This window comes from Chenopodium quinoa, unplaced genomic scaffold (genome assembly GCF_001683475.1).
Source record: "Chenopodium quinoa cultivar QQ74 unplaced genomic scaffold, ASM168347v1, whole genome shotgun sequence".
NCBI lineage: Eukaryota > Viridiplantae > Streptophyta > Magnoliopsida > Caryophyllales > Amaranthaceae > Chenopodium > Chenopodium quinoa.
Window position 1 is genome coordinate 446,350 of NW_018742817.1, and position 20,234 is coordinate 466,583.

Here is a 20,234-nt window from a genome sequence, read left to right on the forward strand (position 1 = left end):
TAATTTCACACACCCTCTTATTGGAGGGAGTCCTAGTTTATCTTCATGATAAACAAAAATCTTTTATCTAATGGCATTTTCATAAATAAATCAACAAAATATTCCAATCAACATGACATTTTTGTAAATAAATCAACGGGATCCACATTTAAGAAAAGTTGTTGATTTATTTACACAAATGTCATTAGATAAACACTTAATTTTTTTTTTTTATTTATCATGAAGATAAACTTGTATTTTTTCCTCTTATTGCATTTTTGTTTTACATACATCCACTTATTTTTTACTCTCTTTCTCTTTTACTTTACTACTAGGTTAGGTCCCGTACCATGCACGGTAATTTCTATTATTCAAATTAACATTGTAATTTTAATATGTTATCTTTTTTATCATATCAGTTGAATGCTGAATAAATAAAATTAAAAAAAAAAACACTAAGAATAATCAACATGTGTCGAACTTGGCAGTATTATTGAAGTGTCCATAGGTAATTATAGATTATAAATTGATTAAAATTTAGATCATAAATTATCCAAGGAAATAACAAAAATATCATTTGTTGATTTTATATTTGCATTTCATTGTAAAAATTTGTAGCTTCTATTACATAATTTTTAAAATAAATAAATTCAAGAAAAAAATATGATTTTTTAAGGGGAAAAAAAATATATGATCTTGTTGTTTCCTGAAACAAAAAAAATGATATTCTAATAAACGTAGTACATAATTAATATATACCTTCCCAAAATATAAAAAGCTTTATATATCACAAATTATGTTAATATTATATATTTTCCCAAAAAAGAACCTTCATATTTCACAAATTATGTTAAGTTTTTATTTATTTTTTTATTTTTTTGCTTAAGTTATAATTGTTAGTACTTTTTTTTGGAAGGATACATCATACATCAAATCTTCTATTATACTCTATAAGTAATTATTATTATAATATATATGTAAAGATTTGTTACTTAAATATAATTTATTTATTTTTTTAAAAAAAAAACTAAGGACACACCAAGAGATGACACGTGTCATTGCTGGTGTGTCTTTTAGTATATAGTTATTGATTGATTGATTGATTAACTCATCTATTTTTTTTCTTGTTATAGACTATTTCTATACGAATTGATAGTGAATTAAAAAAAAAAAGCACTCCCTCCGTATTTATTACTTGCTTCATTTGAACTTTATATATGCACTATTTAATTGACCTATTTTGATTAATGTTAGTGATTTAGACATAAGAAAACATATGATCTTATAGGTACTTGTTGAAATTGTCTCAATGAGCAGATTAAGAATTTTCAATCGTTACAACTTATACTTATTTTGAATTAAAAATATTACTAATCAAAGATTTGCATCGTATACGTGTCCCAAAAAATGGAGCAAGTAATAAAATGCGAAGGTAGTGCATTTACAGTGAGCCGAAAAGCTCAAGTGGTTAGAGCTCCCCTCTCGGTTCCAAGAGATATGTGATCGATTTTTACCCTCGTTCTTGTGACTCTCTAAACACCAAAAACAATGAGCCCATAAGCTTTAAATGGAGAAGTATTAATTATTTGCATTTTCTTTTGCATTACTCAACTTCACATCGTCAGATCAAGATATCAACCCTTTTCTGAATTGAAAATCTTGTTTTACCTACTAGATAAAATATGGCCTTGAGGTCTTGTAATAAGACGTGCACAATTTCCTTGTACTCTGTATCTTATTTCTGGAAAACAAAAGTAGTACTTGGTAGAAATACTGAAATAGTTCCATGAATTATGCTATCAAAACTCAAAAGTATGAATTGTTTAGGAATTAGGACCTACGAATTGAATAAGGTGTTAGGTGGCGATCCAAGATGATTTTGTTTTCTGAGTGTAATGTCAGCCATATCTTTGCATAAGAATTAAAACGTGGACATTTAATGATCTATCCATTTATTCTATTCTTAGTATCTAATCTCTTGTATAATAAGGAAAGAAGTGAGAAATTTGGTGTTTGCTTTATGGTAAGGGCTGGGCTAACCGAACCACCGGCACACGGGTATGCTTCCCTTTTTTCGGTCTTCCTGCATGACACCACACAATGTGGCTCTGTCTTTATTTAATTATTTTTTACAATCCGTGTTAGAAACACAAATTCTTACATGTAACCGGCTAACCATTCTTAGAGTTACTTCGTTACTGTTATAAGGGTTACATGGTCGAGGTTAATTTGTTAGTGTTACAGGGACTACTCGATCATCGTTATAGGAGTTCTTGGTTAGTGTTTTTGGAGTACTTTGTTCTTTTACAAGCAGTCACACGATGTGGCTTGCCGCACACAAGACACGTTGTGTAGGAAATAGGGGTGTAATTGTATTTGATTAATTTGGAATAGGTCAATGAAAAATAAGAACGAGAAAAGTAATAAAGAAGATAAACAAAGAACACAAGGATTTACGTGGTTCGGTCAAGTTAGACCTATATTCACAGGTGGATTCGAGAGCTTCTTCACTATAATGGAGAAAGCACGAGAGAATAATACAAGGAGTCCTGATTTCAATGGCTTTCAAAGGTGTGTTCTAATTGATCAACTAAATGGTCCTTTTATAACACAGGAAACCCTAATAAAACTCTAAATTGTTCCCAAGTATATCAAATAGCCGTTATAGAAGAAATATGGTTTTAGTAAATTTTCCACAAAACATTAAGCTTAAAGTGGACCAAAAAAACTGAAATTTCCGATCAGGCACGGATGTGCCCGGTTGAGTTTCGTCATCAAATTTCTAGCATCGTCACTTCGTAAAACGGTCATAATTTTCTTGTTTCTTATCGGAATTGGGCATATGACATAACGTTGAAAAGATTTTGAAACAAGCTATCACCTCCAACTTAAATCACCTCAAAATCTCTTATAGTTTGAGAGATATCTGCATTTAAAGGTCAGAATCTGTTTTTACTTTTTTTGTAACGCAACAGTTTTTTGTAAAAATAACTCACATGACTCCATTTTACATAACCTATGATCATGATAAACAAATTCAACGGTGATGTTGTTAAACCTATTTCGATTTGAATGCAACATAATTCTCGAGTCATTGCCAAATCAAACAACAGAATTTGACTAGGTTGGATTGCACACGCTCAAATTAATAACATAAATCTAAGATATGAGGTCACTTTGATTAATATCAAGATCTATCAAGATTCCTAAAGCTATTGTCCAAAGAATTATCTTAATAGTTGTTATAGAATTTCAATAACCTCTTAATCTTGATACTGCATTATTACTTAAATTGATTCATACGTTGCTATATTTTCATTGAAATTAAAATTAATTCATTAGAGAGCCGACACAGAGAAAATATAAATTGATAATGTTGTTTTTTCTATTAGTCTTCATAAAATTTAAAAGAAATCAACATATTTTCATAAATATAATGGTATCAAATTTAGTCAATCTTTTTCAAAAATTTACAACAATACCACCCGATTCACATATTCTATTTTAGAAAAATTGTTAATTATTGCTACAAAAAATAAAATAAAATAAAAAATAAAAATAAAAATAAATTAAAAAAAATGGCACCTTGTCAAATACTATTGTAAAAAAGTTGTTAATTACTACCTTAAAAGTATTAGTGTTGTTAATTACTACCCTAGAAGGCTAGAAGTGTTTAATTTGCACGTTTACTACCTCAATACCTCCAATCATTTTCCGACAATTAGCCCAATTATAACACTCCTTAATCAGCCTAAATATAATTTATGTCATTTTAATCCCATTTTTGTAACATATCAATAAATTTATCGGTCGGAATATATAATTTATAATGCTACTTATCAGCGGTAAAATATAATTTTATGTCATTTTAATCATTTATAATTGGTTTTTCTTTTAATTTTTTTTTACAATTAGACAAATCTCCCTCTTTTTTCTTATTAAAAAATTTCCTCCAATTATATCCCTTGATTTGAAATAGTACAACTACATAACCTTCTAGTTTGTATTTTCTTTATGTGTCGGCTCTATAATTAATGGCCATTACTTGCTACCTAAACATGGTGCCAATTCCAAATCCAAAAAAATCTACTCTATAATAATCTAAGTTGCTTATACGTCGAATACCACATTGATAATTATAGTTTTGAATTGACTTCCACCAAACTACATTTCTATAATCACTCTCTTTATCTCACTGCACTAGTTCATTCCAATAATATGTATTCAATGTTGTCTCTCATTAATTATTTTTTGAACCATAAAATGTAAACATAAATATCATAGAACAAAATTACCTTGCTACAATTTTGGTGATCTCAATCCAAATCCACCTCATATTTTGAATTTTCTGAAAATACCCATCAAAAGCTCATTGTTCTAAGTTTGAAGAGTTCTTCGTGAATCTTAACTTGGGCAACATTTCCAATAATACTTCACCAATTATTTCAGAATTCTGGCCAATTATAAGTAGGTATGTTTGTTCTTCTTTTTCTCCAATTTTATCATCTTTGATAATGTAATTCCTTTGTTCTATTATAATTATTCTGATTTCTGAGATATTTAATCATGTGAAATGGGTATTTGACATTTTTATAGTTGGGTGTTTCGTACATGAATGTGCTTCTTAAAAATGATGTATTTGCTTCAGGGATTGTGTTTTTATGGTGTTTTCAATAACAAATTTGATGGGGTCGGCTGCATGAACCAATAATTTATCTCGCGTGGTCGTTTAACCGCTTTGGTCTTTAGTTGGATGATTTTTGTTCCACCTTTTGTGTTTTACAATAACTGTTATCCCGTACTGTTGTTTGCTGGGGAATATATGCCAATTTAGGTTCATGGATGATATTTGAGAGAATGTATGTAATTTCAAAGTTACCCATTTGTGTTTAGGTGTGTTTTGGGTAAGTTGTGAAATTATTGGATGAAAAGGTTGAAAACTTTTTAACTAAGTTGATGATTACCTTTTTCTTTAATCCAATTTTTGATAAGCAATTGATTCAGAATTGTATTTCTTGTTTGCCTTGATTATGAAATGAGTAATACAGGATTAATGGTGGGTGATATATGAATTTCAGTTTGTAGTATGCAAAAGACTGTATTTCCTAGGTTCTAGTAAGGTATTGAACTTATTTTTCAAAAATCATACCCAAGTATTTGTACCCATTTGAAGTGTCTGGACAATTTCAGACACATTAAGGTATGGCAGTCGAAACAAACAAAATTTCGGGTTATTTATGCCTTGTTATGTTGCTTTTGTAAGCAGCTGTTGTTAATTTGTTATATGTTTTTGGTAGCATTGAGAGAAGTTAGGACAGTTGATCATGGCTTCTCCATATATGTTGTTAGTGGTGTCATCAATTATTGGGTTGTAGGCTCTAGCATTCTGCAACTTCGTAATTTTATCCTTTCCATTCCCAACATAGGCCACAATTCAGTTGGCATCATCTGAAATGTGTTTATGCTTTATTAACACTCTTTTTTTAGCAAACAAAAGAAACTGGAAACTGGAGAGACATGAACTGACTTTCATGACAGCCAAGAAACTGGAGAGACATGAACTGATTTTCAGAAAATTTCAGATGCAAAACTGTGAATAAGGTGCTTAAGTAATTTACTTAAACAATTCTTCGTATGATTGAAAATAATACATGATAGCAAAATAAAAGGATCAACTACTGGGTTTGTAACATCCAATTCACTCATCAGTTTGATGTAGCTTGGCTGAACTTTAATTTATCTTTCTTTAATTGGTTACTTGTATCTGTTCCATGTGTATTGTTCAGAATAGTGATTCTTTCATCTAAGCGCTCTCTGATAGCAAGGTATACACCATATTTAGCACTACTGTGGCGTAAAAACTGTCAAATATGTGAAATCCTTCAGTTGGCGTGCTAGGTGTATAGGTTGCTTTTAAATGATATTATGCTGATCAATAATGTAATAAGTGGCATTCAAATAAATAAATAATACCGTAATGGTTGATATTAAAAATAGGATATTCAGAATTTGTGGTGCTTTTGCTTGTCTGTCTTGCATTGTTTTAAGGACCCTTCATTTTCACTCTATGTTACTAATTCTGGCAACTGTTTAAGTAAATTCTAAATAACCATAAAGGTTCATTACAGAGGATTTCCTTCAGCATAATGAAGGGAGTAAAACTTCAAAATTATGTGTTTCCTTATGCTACCTGAAGGTATTATGTATTACGAGTAGTCATTTCTGGTGAATCACGGTACCTGAAGGTATTCTGTATTTTTTTATTGCTATATGGTTGCATATAGTTTTTGAAGATATTTTTAAAAGCAGCACAGTAAAAACATGTCAATCCTTTTCTCATTTTGTGTTTCTTTTTTGTCTGTTTTGTCAATATTGTAGATGGTAGGGCATTAAAATGTCTGTTCAAGCTGAAAGAATTTGTCCATTAAGCAGTGACATTTTTTATGATATATTAAGGCGCCTTGATGGGGCAACTTTGGCCACTGCAGCATGCACCTGTGCATCATTTTCCTCTATCTCAAAAGAGGAGAGAATATGGGAAAATGTTTGCAATTCCCTGTGGCCTTCAATTAAGCGGGATGATGTGAGAACCTTGATTAGATCTATGGGTGGGTTTAGAAAGTTCTATGCAGACTCTTACCCTCTCATTGTTAATAAAGACTTGGCTTTGCTTCCATTAGATTCCTTTCTGGAATACCCTGAAGAATGGCCAGAAGCAGACTTTTATGAAGATTTTGAAGAATATGAGAGCCTCACACCATCTGATTTTGTTTCACTTGTTGATATAAGATACAAGGACAAGCCAATTTTCTCAAAAGTCCTTTGGGGAATTTCTGAATCGGATGCTCTTGGCCGTTGGTTCTATAATGCACCATTCCACATCGACCTTGGCAATTCAGATGTCAATGACAACATAGGGAAAGTTATCATTACAGGTGAAGATGGTTTGCCCTTAATTGAATCTGTAGATAATGAAAGAAAAGAAGGAAAGCTCTGGATGGAGCTCCAAGATAGGTTAAGACTTAGTTGGATCATTGTAAATACAAAGGTTAAGCAAGCAGCCAATGTATCGAGTTTTATCCCCCTAGGAGTTCAGAGGCATTGGCCTAGTGATAAGGATTTCCTAGTACGGTTTGGGTCTGTTCTCCCTGCTGAAGATATCCTCCCCTGTCAAGTTGTAGAATGCATCCTTCTAGTGAAATTTAGAATGGTTAATGATACTGCTAGTGGTTGTGTAAACCTTGAGCTGACCCAAGTAAGCATGCAGTTGGAAGACATGGAAGGTTTTCATGTTAACGGAAGAAACAGTCTGATGGTGCTGAATAAGGCATTGAGCTGCAGGAAGAGCAGGAACTATAGTGAAGTCCTTGAGTCTTGTAATTTGTATTCCCGAGTTCGAAGTGAAATAAAGGAGGAGAAGATGCGAAATGAAAGTCGAATTGATAAGATGTGCATCTTAAGTGGCGTTGTAGCAGTTGTTACGTTCTGGTTATGCATCCTGTGAAATCGTCTGTAAAGTAGTTAGTTGGCTACCCCTTTGTGTAAGTACTGTTATATTAGGAATGGTACTGAATATATTTTATATAATCCTTAACTATTTCTGAAAAATAAATAATTGAACCAATCGTTTTATTGTGCAACTGTGTTTTTTTCCTCTGTCCTTGCCTGATAGTATCAACTATCCAGATTCTAGTATGTTCTTCAAATTCTAATAAATATGTCCTGGGTGTACCTGTTTTTCTAGGTACACCTAGCCATCTAGTAGTCTGTTGGACGCGCGCTGCACTCCAGCCTTTGGGCGTCTTTACCGGACCAGCCAAGTGCTAGTGTTAGAAGCAAGAGAATTTTTTCTAGAAAAGTAAATATATGTCCTCTATTTGAACAGGTAAGAGTATATTAATAGTCAACTTTCTTATTGATAACGAAGTTGAAATATTCGACATTGTTGTGCGACAGCGGAAGCAAAGGTCGAAAACAAACAAGAAAACAATAAAGAAATTCAATGCAAACAATAAGAACAACACCAAGAATTTACGTGGTTCACTATCGATGTGATAGCTACGTCCACGGGCACCGAGATCGAATGATTTCACTATAAACTGGCAAAGATTACAAAGATTACAATGAAGAACTTAATCACTCAAAGTATTCTCTCTCTTGTGTTTCTCTCTCCGTTACCCTAATAATGATAATAGGAAGTTTATATAGTAGTGATTCCTAATTAAGATATACTTAGGTTACAATATCACAATATGATAAATATTAAATTCGTAATCGCTGAAAAAACCCAGATCGCCCGGTCGGGCGAAGGCTCGCCCGGTCGGGCGAAAGCTCGCCCGGTCGGGCGCGCGAGAGCAGCTTCTTCAACGAATTTGCCAGGCACCTCTTCTTCTTCCGCCCGGTCAGACCGGGTAATGTCCGCCCGATCGGGCGGACAAAGCAACGAAGTACGAGTCACCTAATACTTATCAACAATCTCCACCTTGACGAGAACTCGTAGTCAGCAAACGACCCCATCAAGACATAGTGAAAAACATCTCAAGCCAAACCCGATGCAAGACTCATGCATAAGCCATACATCCCGATAAGTCTTCAACCAAGACCCATCACATACTCGTCTCCAAGTATAACAACTCATAATGCTCCACCTGCATCACAAGCCCCGGGCAAGCTCCACCTTAAGGCCAACACACCTACACCAGGAGCTCCCCAACTTCGCCCCTCAGGGCCTACTACATCACGTAGTAATCAATATTTAACAAGTCTAAGCAATGTTTAAACTTGCTAAACGGAACAGGCTTAGTGAAGAAATCAGCCGGGTTGTCAGCAGTCCCAATCTTCTTCACCTTAATCCTCTTGTCAGTACGTAAGAAATGATACCTGACATCAATGTGCTTCGTCCGATCATGGTGTACTTGATCTTTAGCTAAGCAAATCGCACTTAGACTATCACAATACACTGTAGCAAAATCCTGTGCAATACCCAGTTCACCTACTAGGCCTTTGAGCCAAATAGACTCCTTAGCTGCAGAAGTTAAAGCCATATACTCAGCTTCAGTAGTTGACAACGTAACTGATGACTGCAATGTAGACTTCCAACTAACCACAGAACCACCCAAAGTGAACACATAACCAGTCACAGACCTCCTGGTATCCACATCAGCTGCATAATCAGAATCACTGTACCCAGTGACCAAGCATTCCCTACCATTCCCGTACACAAGACCAATATCAGTTGTCCCTCTCAGGTAGCGAAAAATCCTTTTCACCCCTTGCCAGTGTTCCCTCCCAGGTCGAGCCATAAACCTGCTTACAACACTAACGGCATGCGCAATATCCGGCCTAGTACAGACCATAGCATACATCAAACAACCAACCGCGTTTGCATATGGAACTCTAGACATATAAGACAACTCCTCCTCTGATTGAGGTGACATAGACAAAGACAACTTACAACTAACAGTAGTTGGCGTACTTATAGGCTTCGATTTTTCCATCCCAAAACGAGACAAAATCTTTTCAATGTAGCTTTTCTGAGTCAAGAAAAGCTTACCTCTAGCCCGATCCCTGTAGATCTCCATACCCAAAATCTTCCTAGCTGCACCCAAGTCTTTCATGTCAAACTCCGAGTTAAGCATCTCCTTTAATCTAGCAATATCAGATTTATTCTTTGTGGCAACCAACATGTCATCAACATATAACAAAAGATAAATCATGGAACCATTATCCAGCTTACTATGATACACACAGCAATCATATGAATTCCTGTCAAAACCTTGTGAAACCATAAAAGAATCAAACCTTTTGTACCACTGTCGGGGGGATTGCTTAAGTCCATACAATGACTTTAGCAATCTGCAGGCATAGTGTTCCTTTCCAGGAACTTCGAATCCTTCGGGCTGCTTCATCAGAATCTCCTCCTCCAAATCGCCATGAAGGAAAGCCGTTTTAACATCCAACTGCTCCAGCTCAAGATCAAAATGTGCTACAATTGACAATAACACACGGATAGAAGTATGTCGAACCACAGGTGAGAATATCTCAACAAAATCAACCCCTTCTACCTGACTGAACCCCTTAGCAACTAGCCTAGCCTTAAAACGTATTTGCTCAGTTTCCGACAACCCTTCTTTCTTCTTGTAAATCCATTTACAACCCACAAGCTTCCTCCCTTCCGGTACCTTTACCAGTTCCCACACTCTGTTCTTGTAAAGAGACTGCATCTCTTCACCCATTGCGGCAAGCCATTGCGCAGACTCACTACAACTAATTGCTTGTTTATATGTGGCAGGTTCAAATGACTCTACATCATCAGCTACACTCAATGCATAACCTGTCATCGCATCAACACAACAATTTCTTCCCTCCATCTCTTCAATCAATCTAACAGGCTTCTTGATAACTCGTTTAGGCATCTCAAGAATGGTGTCAGGTTGACTAGATGACCCCTGATTAGATTGCTCCACCTCATCCCCAGAGTTAGAATGAGTAGGAGTAATCTCAGGTTCAGGAGTACCCGGCACTGGAACATCAGCATCATCATCAATATATTGTACCCGAGGTAAATCAGCAATGGTAGACTGATGTACCTCAAGTACCCCATCTGTCTGTAATAAATTGTCTCCTTCCCTTCTCAAATCTGAAATCTCTGCATTTTTAATTGAATACATGGTGTTTTCATCGAAAGTAACATCCCTACTAAGAATGACCCGACCCTCCGAAGGTGAAAAAATTCTAAACCCCTTCACACCATCCCCGTACCCAACAAAACACCCCTTCTTGGCTCGTGGATCCAGCTTACCCTCAATAACATGATAATAAGCAACACAACCAAAAATCTTCAAATTCGAAAAATTAGGCAACTTACCACTCCAGATCTCAAACGGAATTTTGGAATCAATTCCAGAATGAGGACCCCTATTAATGACATAACAAGCTGTTAACACAGCTTCACTCCAGTACCTCCTCCCAAGCCCTGCATTAGAGAGCATGCATCGAACTCTCTCTAGCAGTGTCTGATTAACCCGTTCTGCTACACCGTTCTGCTGTGGTGTCTTCCTGACAGTATGATGCCGACCTATACCCTCATCTGCACAGAACTGATTAAACTCGTCTTTGCAAAACTCTAGCCCATTGTCCGTTCGTAGCTTCTTGATCTTCCTTCCTTGTCGATTTTCCACCAAAGCTTTCCATTGCTTGAAAACTTTGAAGGCCTCATCCTTTGACTTAAGCAACCTAAGCCATGTGTATCGGGACTTGTCATCAACAAATGACACAAAATAGTGGTAACCTCCCATACCTTCAACTCTAGATGGACCCCAGCAATCTGAATGGATGTAATCGAGCACTGCATCAGTAATGTGAGCACCCTTGCTGAACTTTGACCTGTGTTTCTTACCAAACACACAATGCTCACAAAATTCAAGGTTGGCAACCTTGACCCCGGATAGAAGACCCCTCTTGGACAATAGCTGCATCCCCTTCTCCCCCATATGACCAAGCCTCATGTGCCAAATCTTAGTCATCTCCTGGTGAGATACAGATGCGCAAACCGCAGAACTAGGCAGTGTAACACCCTCAAAAACATAGAGGGTGTTCCTTTTGATACCCTTAAGTACCAACTCAGAACCTCTGAAAATACACAACTCCCCATCTGAAAACACACCATTGTACCCCAAGTCATCCAGGGTACCCAATGAAATCAGATTCTTTCCTAAAGCAGGAACATGCCGTACATTAGTCAAAGTTAACCTCCGCCCATCAACAGTCCTCAACCTCATGGAACCAATACCTGTGACCTTACATGGAGCATTGTTACCGACTATAACCATACCCCCATTGCGAGGTTCATATGTATCAAACCAATCTCGACGTGGACACATATGGAACGAACACCCCGAATCTAGAACCCAGTTATCAGATAAATCATCAGACCTAGCAGAACTGACTAATGCTAAATCTTCCTCTGAATTATAGCTCTCATTCGGTTTCTCTTCAACTACAGCAGCCTGGGACTTGTTTTTCCTCACCGGACAATTATTCCTAAAGTGACCCGGTTCTTTACAGTAATAACATGTTTTAGTAGTAGTTTTACTAGATCCATCCTTGCCGTTTCCAGCACCCGACCCAGCATTGTTCCCCTTGTTAAACCCCTTATTCTTTTTAGACTTTCCGGACTTAACAAACAACCCACTACCATTATCCCCATTATCACTCGTAGCTTTCATTCTGAGTTCCCTAGTATGAAGTGCTGCCTTCACTTCTTCTAAGGTTATAGAATCCTTACCAACAACAAAAGACTCTACAAAATTCTCAAAGCTAGACGGTAGAGATACAAGTAAAATCAACGCAGCATCCTCATCATCAATTTTAACATCTAAATTACGTAAATCAAGCAAAATAGAGTTAAGTTTTTCTAGATGTTCCCGTAAGGAAGTACCTGACTGCATCCGGAGGCTAAACAACCGCTGTTTCAGTAATAATTTGTTGGTCAACGACTTAGTCATATACAATGACTCCAGCTTCAGCCACAATCCAGCCGCCGTTTCCTGATCAGCCACCTCCGTGATGATTTGATCATCAAGACTAAGTAATATGGTAGAGTGTGCCTTCTCTTCCATAACTTCTAACTGCGGGTCAGTCGGTCCATCTTCTGACTCCGAAGTAGTACTCTTTGGAGCCAACGGACGCCATATCTGCTGTTGTTTTAACAGAGCCTTCATCTTAATTTGCCATAGCCCGAAACTATTTTTCCCGGTAAACTTCTCAATTCTTATTGTTGAATCTCCTGCCATTGTTATCTTCAAGAAACTCTCCAAGGATTGAACCTGAGCTCTGATACCAATTGTTGTGCGACAGCGGAAGCAAAGGTCGAAAACAAACAAGAAAACAATAAAGAAATTCAATGCAAACAATAAGAACAACACCAAGAATTTACGTGGTTCACTATCGATGTGATAGCTACGTCCACGGGCACCGAGATCGAATGATTTCACTATAAACTGGCAAAGATTACAAAGATTACAATGAAGAACTTAATCACTCAAAGTATTCTCTCTCTTGTGTTTCTCTCTCCGTTACCCTAATAATGATAATAGGAAGTTTATATAGTAGTGATTCCTAATTAAGATATACTTAGGTTACAATATCACAATATGATAAATATTAAATTCGTAATCGCTGAAAAAACCCAGATCGCCCGGTCGGGCGAAGGCTCGCCCGGTCGGGCGAAAGCTCGCCCGGTCGGGCGCGCGAGAGCAGCTTCTTCAACGAATTTGCCAGGCACCTCTTCTTCTTCCGCCCGGTCAGACCGGGTAATGTCCGCCCGATCGGGCGGACAAAGCAACGAAGTACGAGTCACCTAATACTTATCAACAGACATCCTAAAGAAAAATTATATACCAGACAAATATGCATCATTATGAATCTACTCCAACTTATTATGCAGTCTTCTATAACTTGTTTTCTCCTCCTTGTTGCTCATTATTTTCGGGCTTTTACTACTCCAGAAAAGCGTGCGTTTGTCACTTGGCTGAATCAAAGTCCATGATTTATTTTTTGAACTATATATATCCCACAAAAGAGAAGATTGCTGGTAAAGAAATAGCACAACTGGGATAGCTGCTAGTACAGGTATAGGTGCTGGAATCCATATCGGATTGCGTAGAAAGGTGATGAAGAATGTAGCAGTGAAAGCAGCCATCATAAATACTATGGAGAAAAATAAAGATGTTAGGCCAGCCATGAGTTTTCGTGGCAGTGCCACAAGAAAGTCTTTTTCTGCATATCGCGATGTCAGGATTGACAGAAAAATGAAGATGGAAGTAGAGGAAGCAAACAATGCAACTGCGTTGAATATTGCAAAGATCTTGAAACATACTTGATTTAACAAGATTGGAGATCCATTATTTTGATCATTACCACCGGGTAAGGTGAAAGCCGCTGTAAAAATCACTGTTGTAATGAGTGTTGCCACCAGAGTACATGATTCTGCTGTTTTCTTCATCCATGCTTCTCCACGTGACCGTAGGTCCTCATGCTGTTTAGTAAATAAAGCTTGGGGTGTCATTCCGAAATCACTTATATCATCATCTTCATATGTAATATCATCCTCCTGATTTCTGTATTCCGAATTTTTCTTATCATTTTGGATGGACTTAAGGGATTTGGTCCTATCCTCATCATTTTGGAGGTTTGCATGATTGTTAGCCAGTGCATATTGGGGTTGGACAACTTTCCTGACAGCCTATCAGACATTGGTGATGTTAATATTAGCCAGAACAACATGTTGAAATTAATAAAAATGCAAAGGAAAAGAGTGTAGTAAGAGCAATAACCTCAAACCATAGTAGCTCTCGTTGCATTTGTAAAGCCGCACCTGAGATGCAGTTGAGTCTATCGGGAGGTGGCAACTTAGCAGCTAAATGCAGCATATTATTTCCATGATCATCCATGTATGTAGCAATGAGATCTTTTATAGTTCCAAACTCGTGTATGAGCTTGAAGATCTCCTCATGTCGATATTGAACAGCAATATGAAATATACTTCTTCCTTTCTCATCCACTTTCCATATTATATCAGGATATATATAAATTAGTGTTCTTAGGAAATCAACATTCCCCCTTTTGGCCGCCACAAACAATAGTCGCCATGGTGTATTAATATGTTCTGAGATATCTTCTTTTTCAACGACTTTCTGCCAGGCTTTCCGAGTCACTTCAAGTGCATTATTTTTGAGGTCCTGCTCATTTTCCTTGTTGCGGGTGTTCTTGCCTGAACAAATGACATGAATGAAAAATGGAACAGGAGGATTGGCGATTGATCAACCTACCAGGTAAAAAGAGGAAAACAACAGACATCGTCTCAGAAGTTTACCCCATATGTTCTGCTTATGAGTGCTGTTCTTTAGAGGCCTTTGAGCAGCAAGGGTGTGCAGCACAGTCTCATCCTTTGAATTCCTCTGGAGTGCTAAACATGGATACTTCTGTATGAAATCAAGCGCGATATCTACAAATAAAATAAACACATTTCAGCAAGTAATACACATAACAATATGTGCTATCTATGTACTAAGTAGTGAACAAGATGCAAAGAGAATCTAAATAATGGTCATATTCGTATACCATACAAACCAGCCTCTATGGCACTGGTAAGCAGCTCAATGCGATCCTCGTCTGTCAGCTTTTTGGGATCTGTTACACTGTCATTGTTAAGGTAATTCACCATATCTCTTTTTCCTAAAAGAATCGCCATATGAAGAGGGGTCAATTTTTTTGCTCCAGAACTTCTAATATTTGGTAGCTCTTTATCAAATCCTACCATCACTTGTGCAATCTCAACATTTCCAGATGATGCAGCATTGCAAAAGGCGGTATTGCCATGTACGTTTTTTGAATCTAGAGGAACATTGTTTTTATGCATACGACTTGCCAGTTTTTTAACAAAATCAAGGTGCATGGCTGCTGCTGCAATGTGAAGGATTGTGTCTCCATGTTTTGTAATTTTGGCAGTCATCCATTTGTTATCTACTTTGAAAACGATTTCCGCCTTGTCCCAGTCACCATCCAGAGCAGCTTGATAGAGAGGCACTACATACTTCAACAAATCTTGTTTTGTTAATTTTTCCTCCTCTTTTTGGCCTAGCAAGAGCAGAAAGAGTTAATGTCAGTGAACATAGTTCAACAAATTTTCCTCATGCAATAATTATTCAAGATGAAAATTCCATTCATATAGTTCTTTCTGGCTAAAGTGTAAATAAGGTACATGTTCTGATGTTAGTGATGCACCTAGTTTATCATAACCCAAATATATGACAGTGACCCAATCCAAACCTGATTCGATTCTATTTAATTATCACCTTCAATTTAGGCACACATATTACGGAGAGGAGAGGAGAGGAGAGGAGAGGAGAGGAGAGGGAATAAGAGAGAAAGATAAATCAAGTGGGGTACACCAATAAATGCAAACTATAATAGTAAGGGTGTCAATTTGGGTAAACGGTTCAGGTTTGGGTTAGGTTTATCAATTTTGGGTTATAACGGGTCAGTTTTATAACAGGTTAAAATGATAGCGGATCGGTTTGGGTCAGTTTTGAAAATTACGTTTTTTTTTTTATTGTAGTTTTATTCTGGTCAGGTTGTAATCAGTTCGGGTCATAATCAGTTTGGGTTGAATCGGGTAGGTTTGAAAACAGGTTTAGCCATTTATAAGTGGGTTTCGGTTCAAAACATTTTGGGTCCTAATCGGGTCGTGTTGTAATCGGTTTGGGTCATAATCAATTTGAATTAAACCGGGTAGGTTTGAAAATAGGCTATGATTCAAAACAGATTGAGTGAAATCGGGTTCGATCATCATCGGTTCAAGTCACGATTTGGATTGAACTTGGTCGGTTTAAAAACAAATTACCCAATTTGAAGCGGGTTTCAGTTAAAATCATATTGTATTAAAATCGAGTCGGATCATTATCAAGTCAGGTTAATCAGATAATAAGTCGAAACAGGTCATGTTATAACCTAGTTAAGTCAAGAATAAAGCGGGTTTATAAAGTAGTGGGTTGAAACAGATCAGATCATTTAAACACATTGGGTTACGGGTTGTAAACGATTCAGAAAGTCAGTGATAACAGGTTACCGGTTGTAAATGGTTCGGTCTCAACGGGTTACAAGTCGTAAAATGTTTTGTCTCAACGGATTACGGATTGTAAACGGTTTGGTCGCAACGGGTACAGGTTAAAACAGTTCGGTCACAACGGGTTACAGGTTGAAATAGTTCAGCTTTATTAGATTTTTTCCGGGTTTAAACGGTTTTTGGTTTTAAATGGGTCGGGTTACTATCGGGTTTAGGCGTAATCGGTTTGGGTTGTAAAGGTTTGGCTTGATAACTGTTGAGATCATTAACGGTTAGAAAAAATTCGGTTCAGTTCAGTTTAGGGTTGGAAAAAATTGGGTCGGTTATCGATTTCCAAAAAACGGGTTTTTAACGGTTCCGTTGCTTTTCGGATAGGTTCAAAACAGCCGGATTTGACAGTTCGGGTTAGAAATTGACAGCTATACGTAAAACTTATCCAAAACAAAAATGTATTAATTAAAAATGAATTTCCGAAAAAGGAATCCGTGTCAACTAAAAAAAACGAAGGTAAGTATGTTGAAATTGAACTCTGCAAGTGTTGTATGGTTACATTATTGTTAGGTGAATTTGGCAAAAAGGTCTTTTTATGTAGGTCTTTTTATGTAAGTCTTTTTTGTTGCAAAGGTCCTTTTATAAAAAAGATCAAAAGGTCCTTTTATCAGATTTGGGTTGTGGCCAGAGTCCTTTGACCAGATTCCGGCCAAAGAAAGATCCCTTAAAATTCAGTTTTTTTAGTTAGTATAAAACTAGTGTAAAAAGCTAGTATGATACAAATATTGAGAAAAAAAGGAAGTACTCTGTATATATATATATAATATAAAATTTATAAAATTTTACATATGAAATTGCACCACATTGATACAAATCAAACGAGCGAGTAAGTCCTAATACATCAACGTAAACACAAGCGAAATTGCATAATATAACAACCTTTTATACAAAAGGAAGTTCTAGTAGTACTACTGAAATGTTTTTTTTAAGTAATACTAAGAGTATCTTTTATACTAACGAAAACATATACTCCCTCCGTTACGAATTACTCGCAACAATTACTATAAATGGCCGGTACATATTACTCGCAACAAACTTTTTTCTTTCCTTTTATGGTAAGTTTTTTAGTGTGGTTTTACAACATTACCCTTACTTATTTTTTAAAACATCCTAATTAAACTACTAATTTAACCTTATTAACTTAAACTTAACATTGATTAACTTAACCATTTTTACCAAAATCATTTCTCTTCCATCTCAATTCATCATCATCTTCATGGGCAACCACCACCGCCACTACTACCACCAATATCCACTCTAGTTACCCAGAAATTTCTCTCTCTTTGTTCATCTCCCCCGATCTCCACCGCAACCACTGTCGATGTCCCGTTGCTGTTTGTCGCCAAAAGTCGTTTTCTCTCTCTCTCCTCTTCTTGTTGTTCTAAAGCTTAAATTTGAAGGTTTTATGGTGAAATTTAACCATGAAAACTCTAGATCTAGAGTTTTCATGGTTAAATTTAACAAATTAAAGCTTAAATTGACGATAGAGAAGGCATTAATTTGTTATTTATATCCATTTCGTCGGTTAGTCGGTTGTGGGTTTTGGGTTCTAGGTTCGAGTTCGGGGTTGTGGGTTCTGGTTTTTGGGGTTGTGGGTTCTAAGTTTGAGTTCGGAGTTCTGGGTTTTGGGGTTCTGGGTTTGAGTTCGGGGTTGTGGGTTTTGGGGTTCTGGGTTTGAGTTCGAGGTTGTGGGTTATGGTGGTGGGTGGTGTCGTGGTACTAGGTGGTTGCGTTGGGTGGTTTTGTGGTGCTAGATGGTGGTGTTGGGTGGTTTTGTGGTGCTAGGTGGTGGTGATAGGCTGTTCGTGAATTCATGGTTTTTTTTTTATTTAATTTTTTTTAAAAGTTGGATTAATACTTAAGTGTATGCCCTTATTTTTCATTAATCATGCTTTTAATACTTTGTCTAGGAGTCCGCAAACTCCCTCTTTGTTGCGAGTAACTCGTAACGGAGGGAGTATAATAAATGTTCAGTGTTACTATATTACCTTTTAGTAGTACTCAGAGAATGTCATTATTTACAAAATTACTATTGTTATGTACTTGTTTTTGTCTAACTGTGATATATTACTGACTTTTTCCAAATCAATGCAAACAAAATCCCATGTACAATTTTCAATAGAGTTAAAATCCACTTATAATTAAATTCCAAACGAGACAAAAAAAGAGGAATGAAGGGAATAAGAGAATTTAGATCAGTTGCAAGACTTGCAACAACGGTACGATGAGGAGAGATGTTATAGAAAAATTGAAAGCAATAATATGCACCATATATCATGATCAGTGTTTTAGAATATACTACCTCGGTTTTCCTTATTTCTACCAATTTCCTATTCTTAAGGTTAAAAGTTTACCAATTCTGACCATGTATAATAATGCATTCTAAGAAAAATAAATTAGATCTTATTAGATTCATATTGTTATGAATCTTCAATGTATCAACTTTATTACCATCTTTGTTTCATAAATCACAATTATGTTACTCCCTGGACCATTTTTTAATATTTACATTTGGTTTGTTTTTTTTTTTTTTTTTTTTTTTTTTAAAAAGTTGCATGGAAGTGCAACATAAAGTTAGAGAAAATTTAAAAAAAAAACTAGTAAGATTTTTTGAAAATTTTACAGCATTCTTTTGAAATATGACTAATAGGGTGTTTTCATAATTATATATTAAGATTTTTTTATAGAAATACCAAAATAAATCATTATTCTGTTCATATATACATTACACCCCAAATCTATCAAGGTACTATAGTTTTGCTTATAAATCAATGTGAATCCATAATCAATTTGTTGAACTTTGACTCAAAAATCGAGGAAACAATTAGAGGCAGAGGGAGTAAAATCGCACAAAGCAGCAAAAATAAAGTAACAATATTAATCAAAATTAGTCTAGATTAAAATACAGGTTTACTCACTTTGTGGTGGATCATCTGACGGAATACTGATTGGCGGAATTGAAACGATGATATCGTTGCTTACATGTGCTTGCTTCAAAGAATCTGGAGGAGTAGGCTGTGGAGTTTTCAACATTATTTTTCTTACTTCACTTGTTACTTGACTGAAAAATACGTGAAGATCAATTTAAGTTGCTGATTTTGTTTTATTAAGTTGCTAATGATGATGATTAATTATGCTTTTGCCTTGATCATTCACGACCCTCCTAATCACTGATTTCTATATATACTCATTAATGACTAATGGCTACTAAACTAACAATATTATTTTTTTTAACGTACAAAGTATTATTTAATCCAAGTCAACTTTAATATAGATGGAAAAGAACACTTCAAATATACGAAGTGTGAAAACTGAAAACTGTGACCTGTCAAAATTTAAAAAATAAAAAAAAAATGTGAAAATTGTGAGGTAGTCTTTTGTAGTATTATTAGATACCAAATACCAACTATTTACAAGATCGATGAGATTAAGGAAGACTTAGTTTACTGGTAAACATCTGAGCTCATGACTTATACTTCCTCCATTACAGGTTATGTGCAACGATTTGACATAAAGTAAAGAGAGAAAATGTCTAATCGTTGCACATAATCTATAACGGAGGTAGTAAATTGAGTTA

At 35.9% G+C, this 20,234-nt stretch overlaps 2 protein-coding genes across 2 annotated transcripts; one reads left to right on the top strand and one right to left on the bottom strand.

The window, feature by feature from the left end:
- The first annotated feature begins 3,857 nt into the window (after nt 1-3,857).
- On the top strand, nt 3,858-7,619 carry LOC110725915 (probable F-box protein At2g36090). The gene is made up of 2 exons (XM_021905380.1): nt 3,858-4,450; nt 6,358-7,619. Exon 2 carries the CDS (start codon nt 6,374-6,376, stop codon nt 7,481-7,483), a length of 1,110 nt encoding a protein of 369 aa, XP_021761072.1. The 5' UTR covers nt 3,858-4,450; nt 6,358-6,373; the 3' UTR covers nt 7,484-7,619.
- A 5,732-nt stretch (nt 7,620-13,351) lies between these two features.
- On the bottom strand, nt 13,352-19,690 carry LOC110725978 (ankyrin repeat, PH and SEC7 domain containing protein secG-like). The gene is made up of 6 exons (XM_021905455.1): nt 19,576-19,690; nt 15,103-15,618; nt 14,837-14,986; nt 14,316-14,752; nt 14,177-14,224; nt 13,352-14,089 (listed from the first exon to the last, which is right to left on the bottom strand). Exons 1-6 carry the CDS (start codon nt 19,688-19,690, stop codon nt 13,406-13,408), a joined length of 1,950 nt encoding a protein of 649 aa, XP_021761147.1. The 3' UTR covers nt 13,352-13,405.
- Nucleotides 19,691-20,234: the final 544 nt, after the last annotated feature.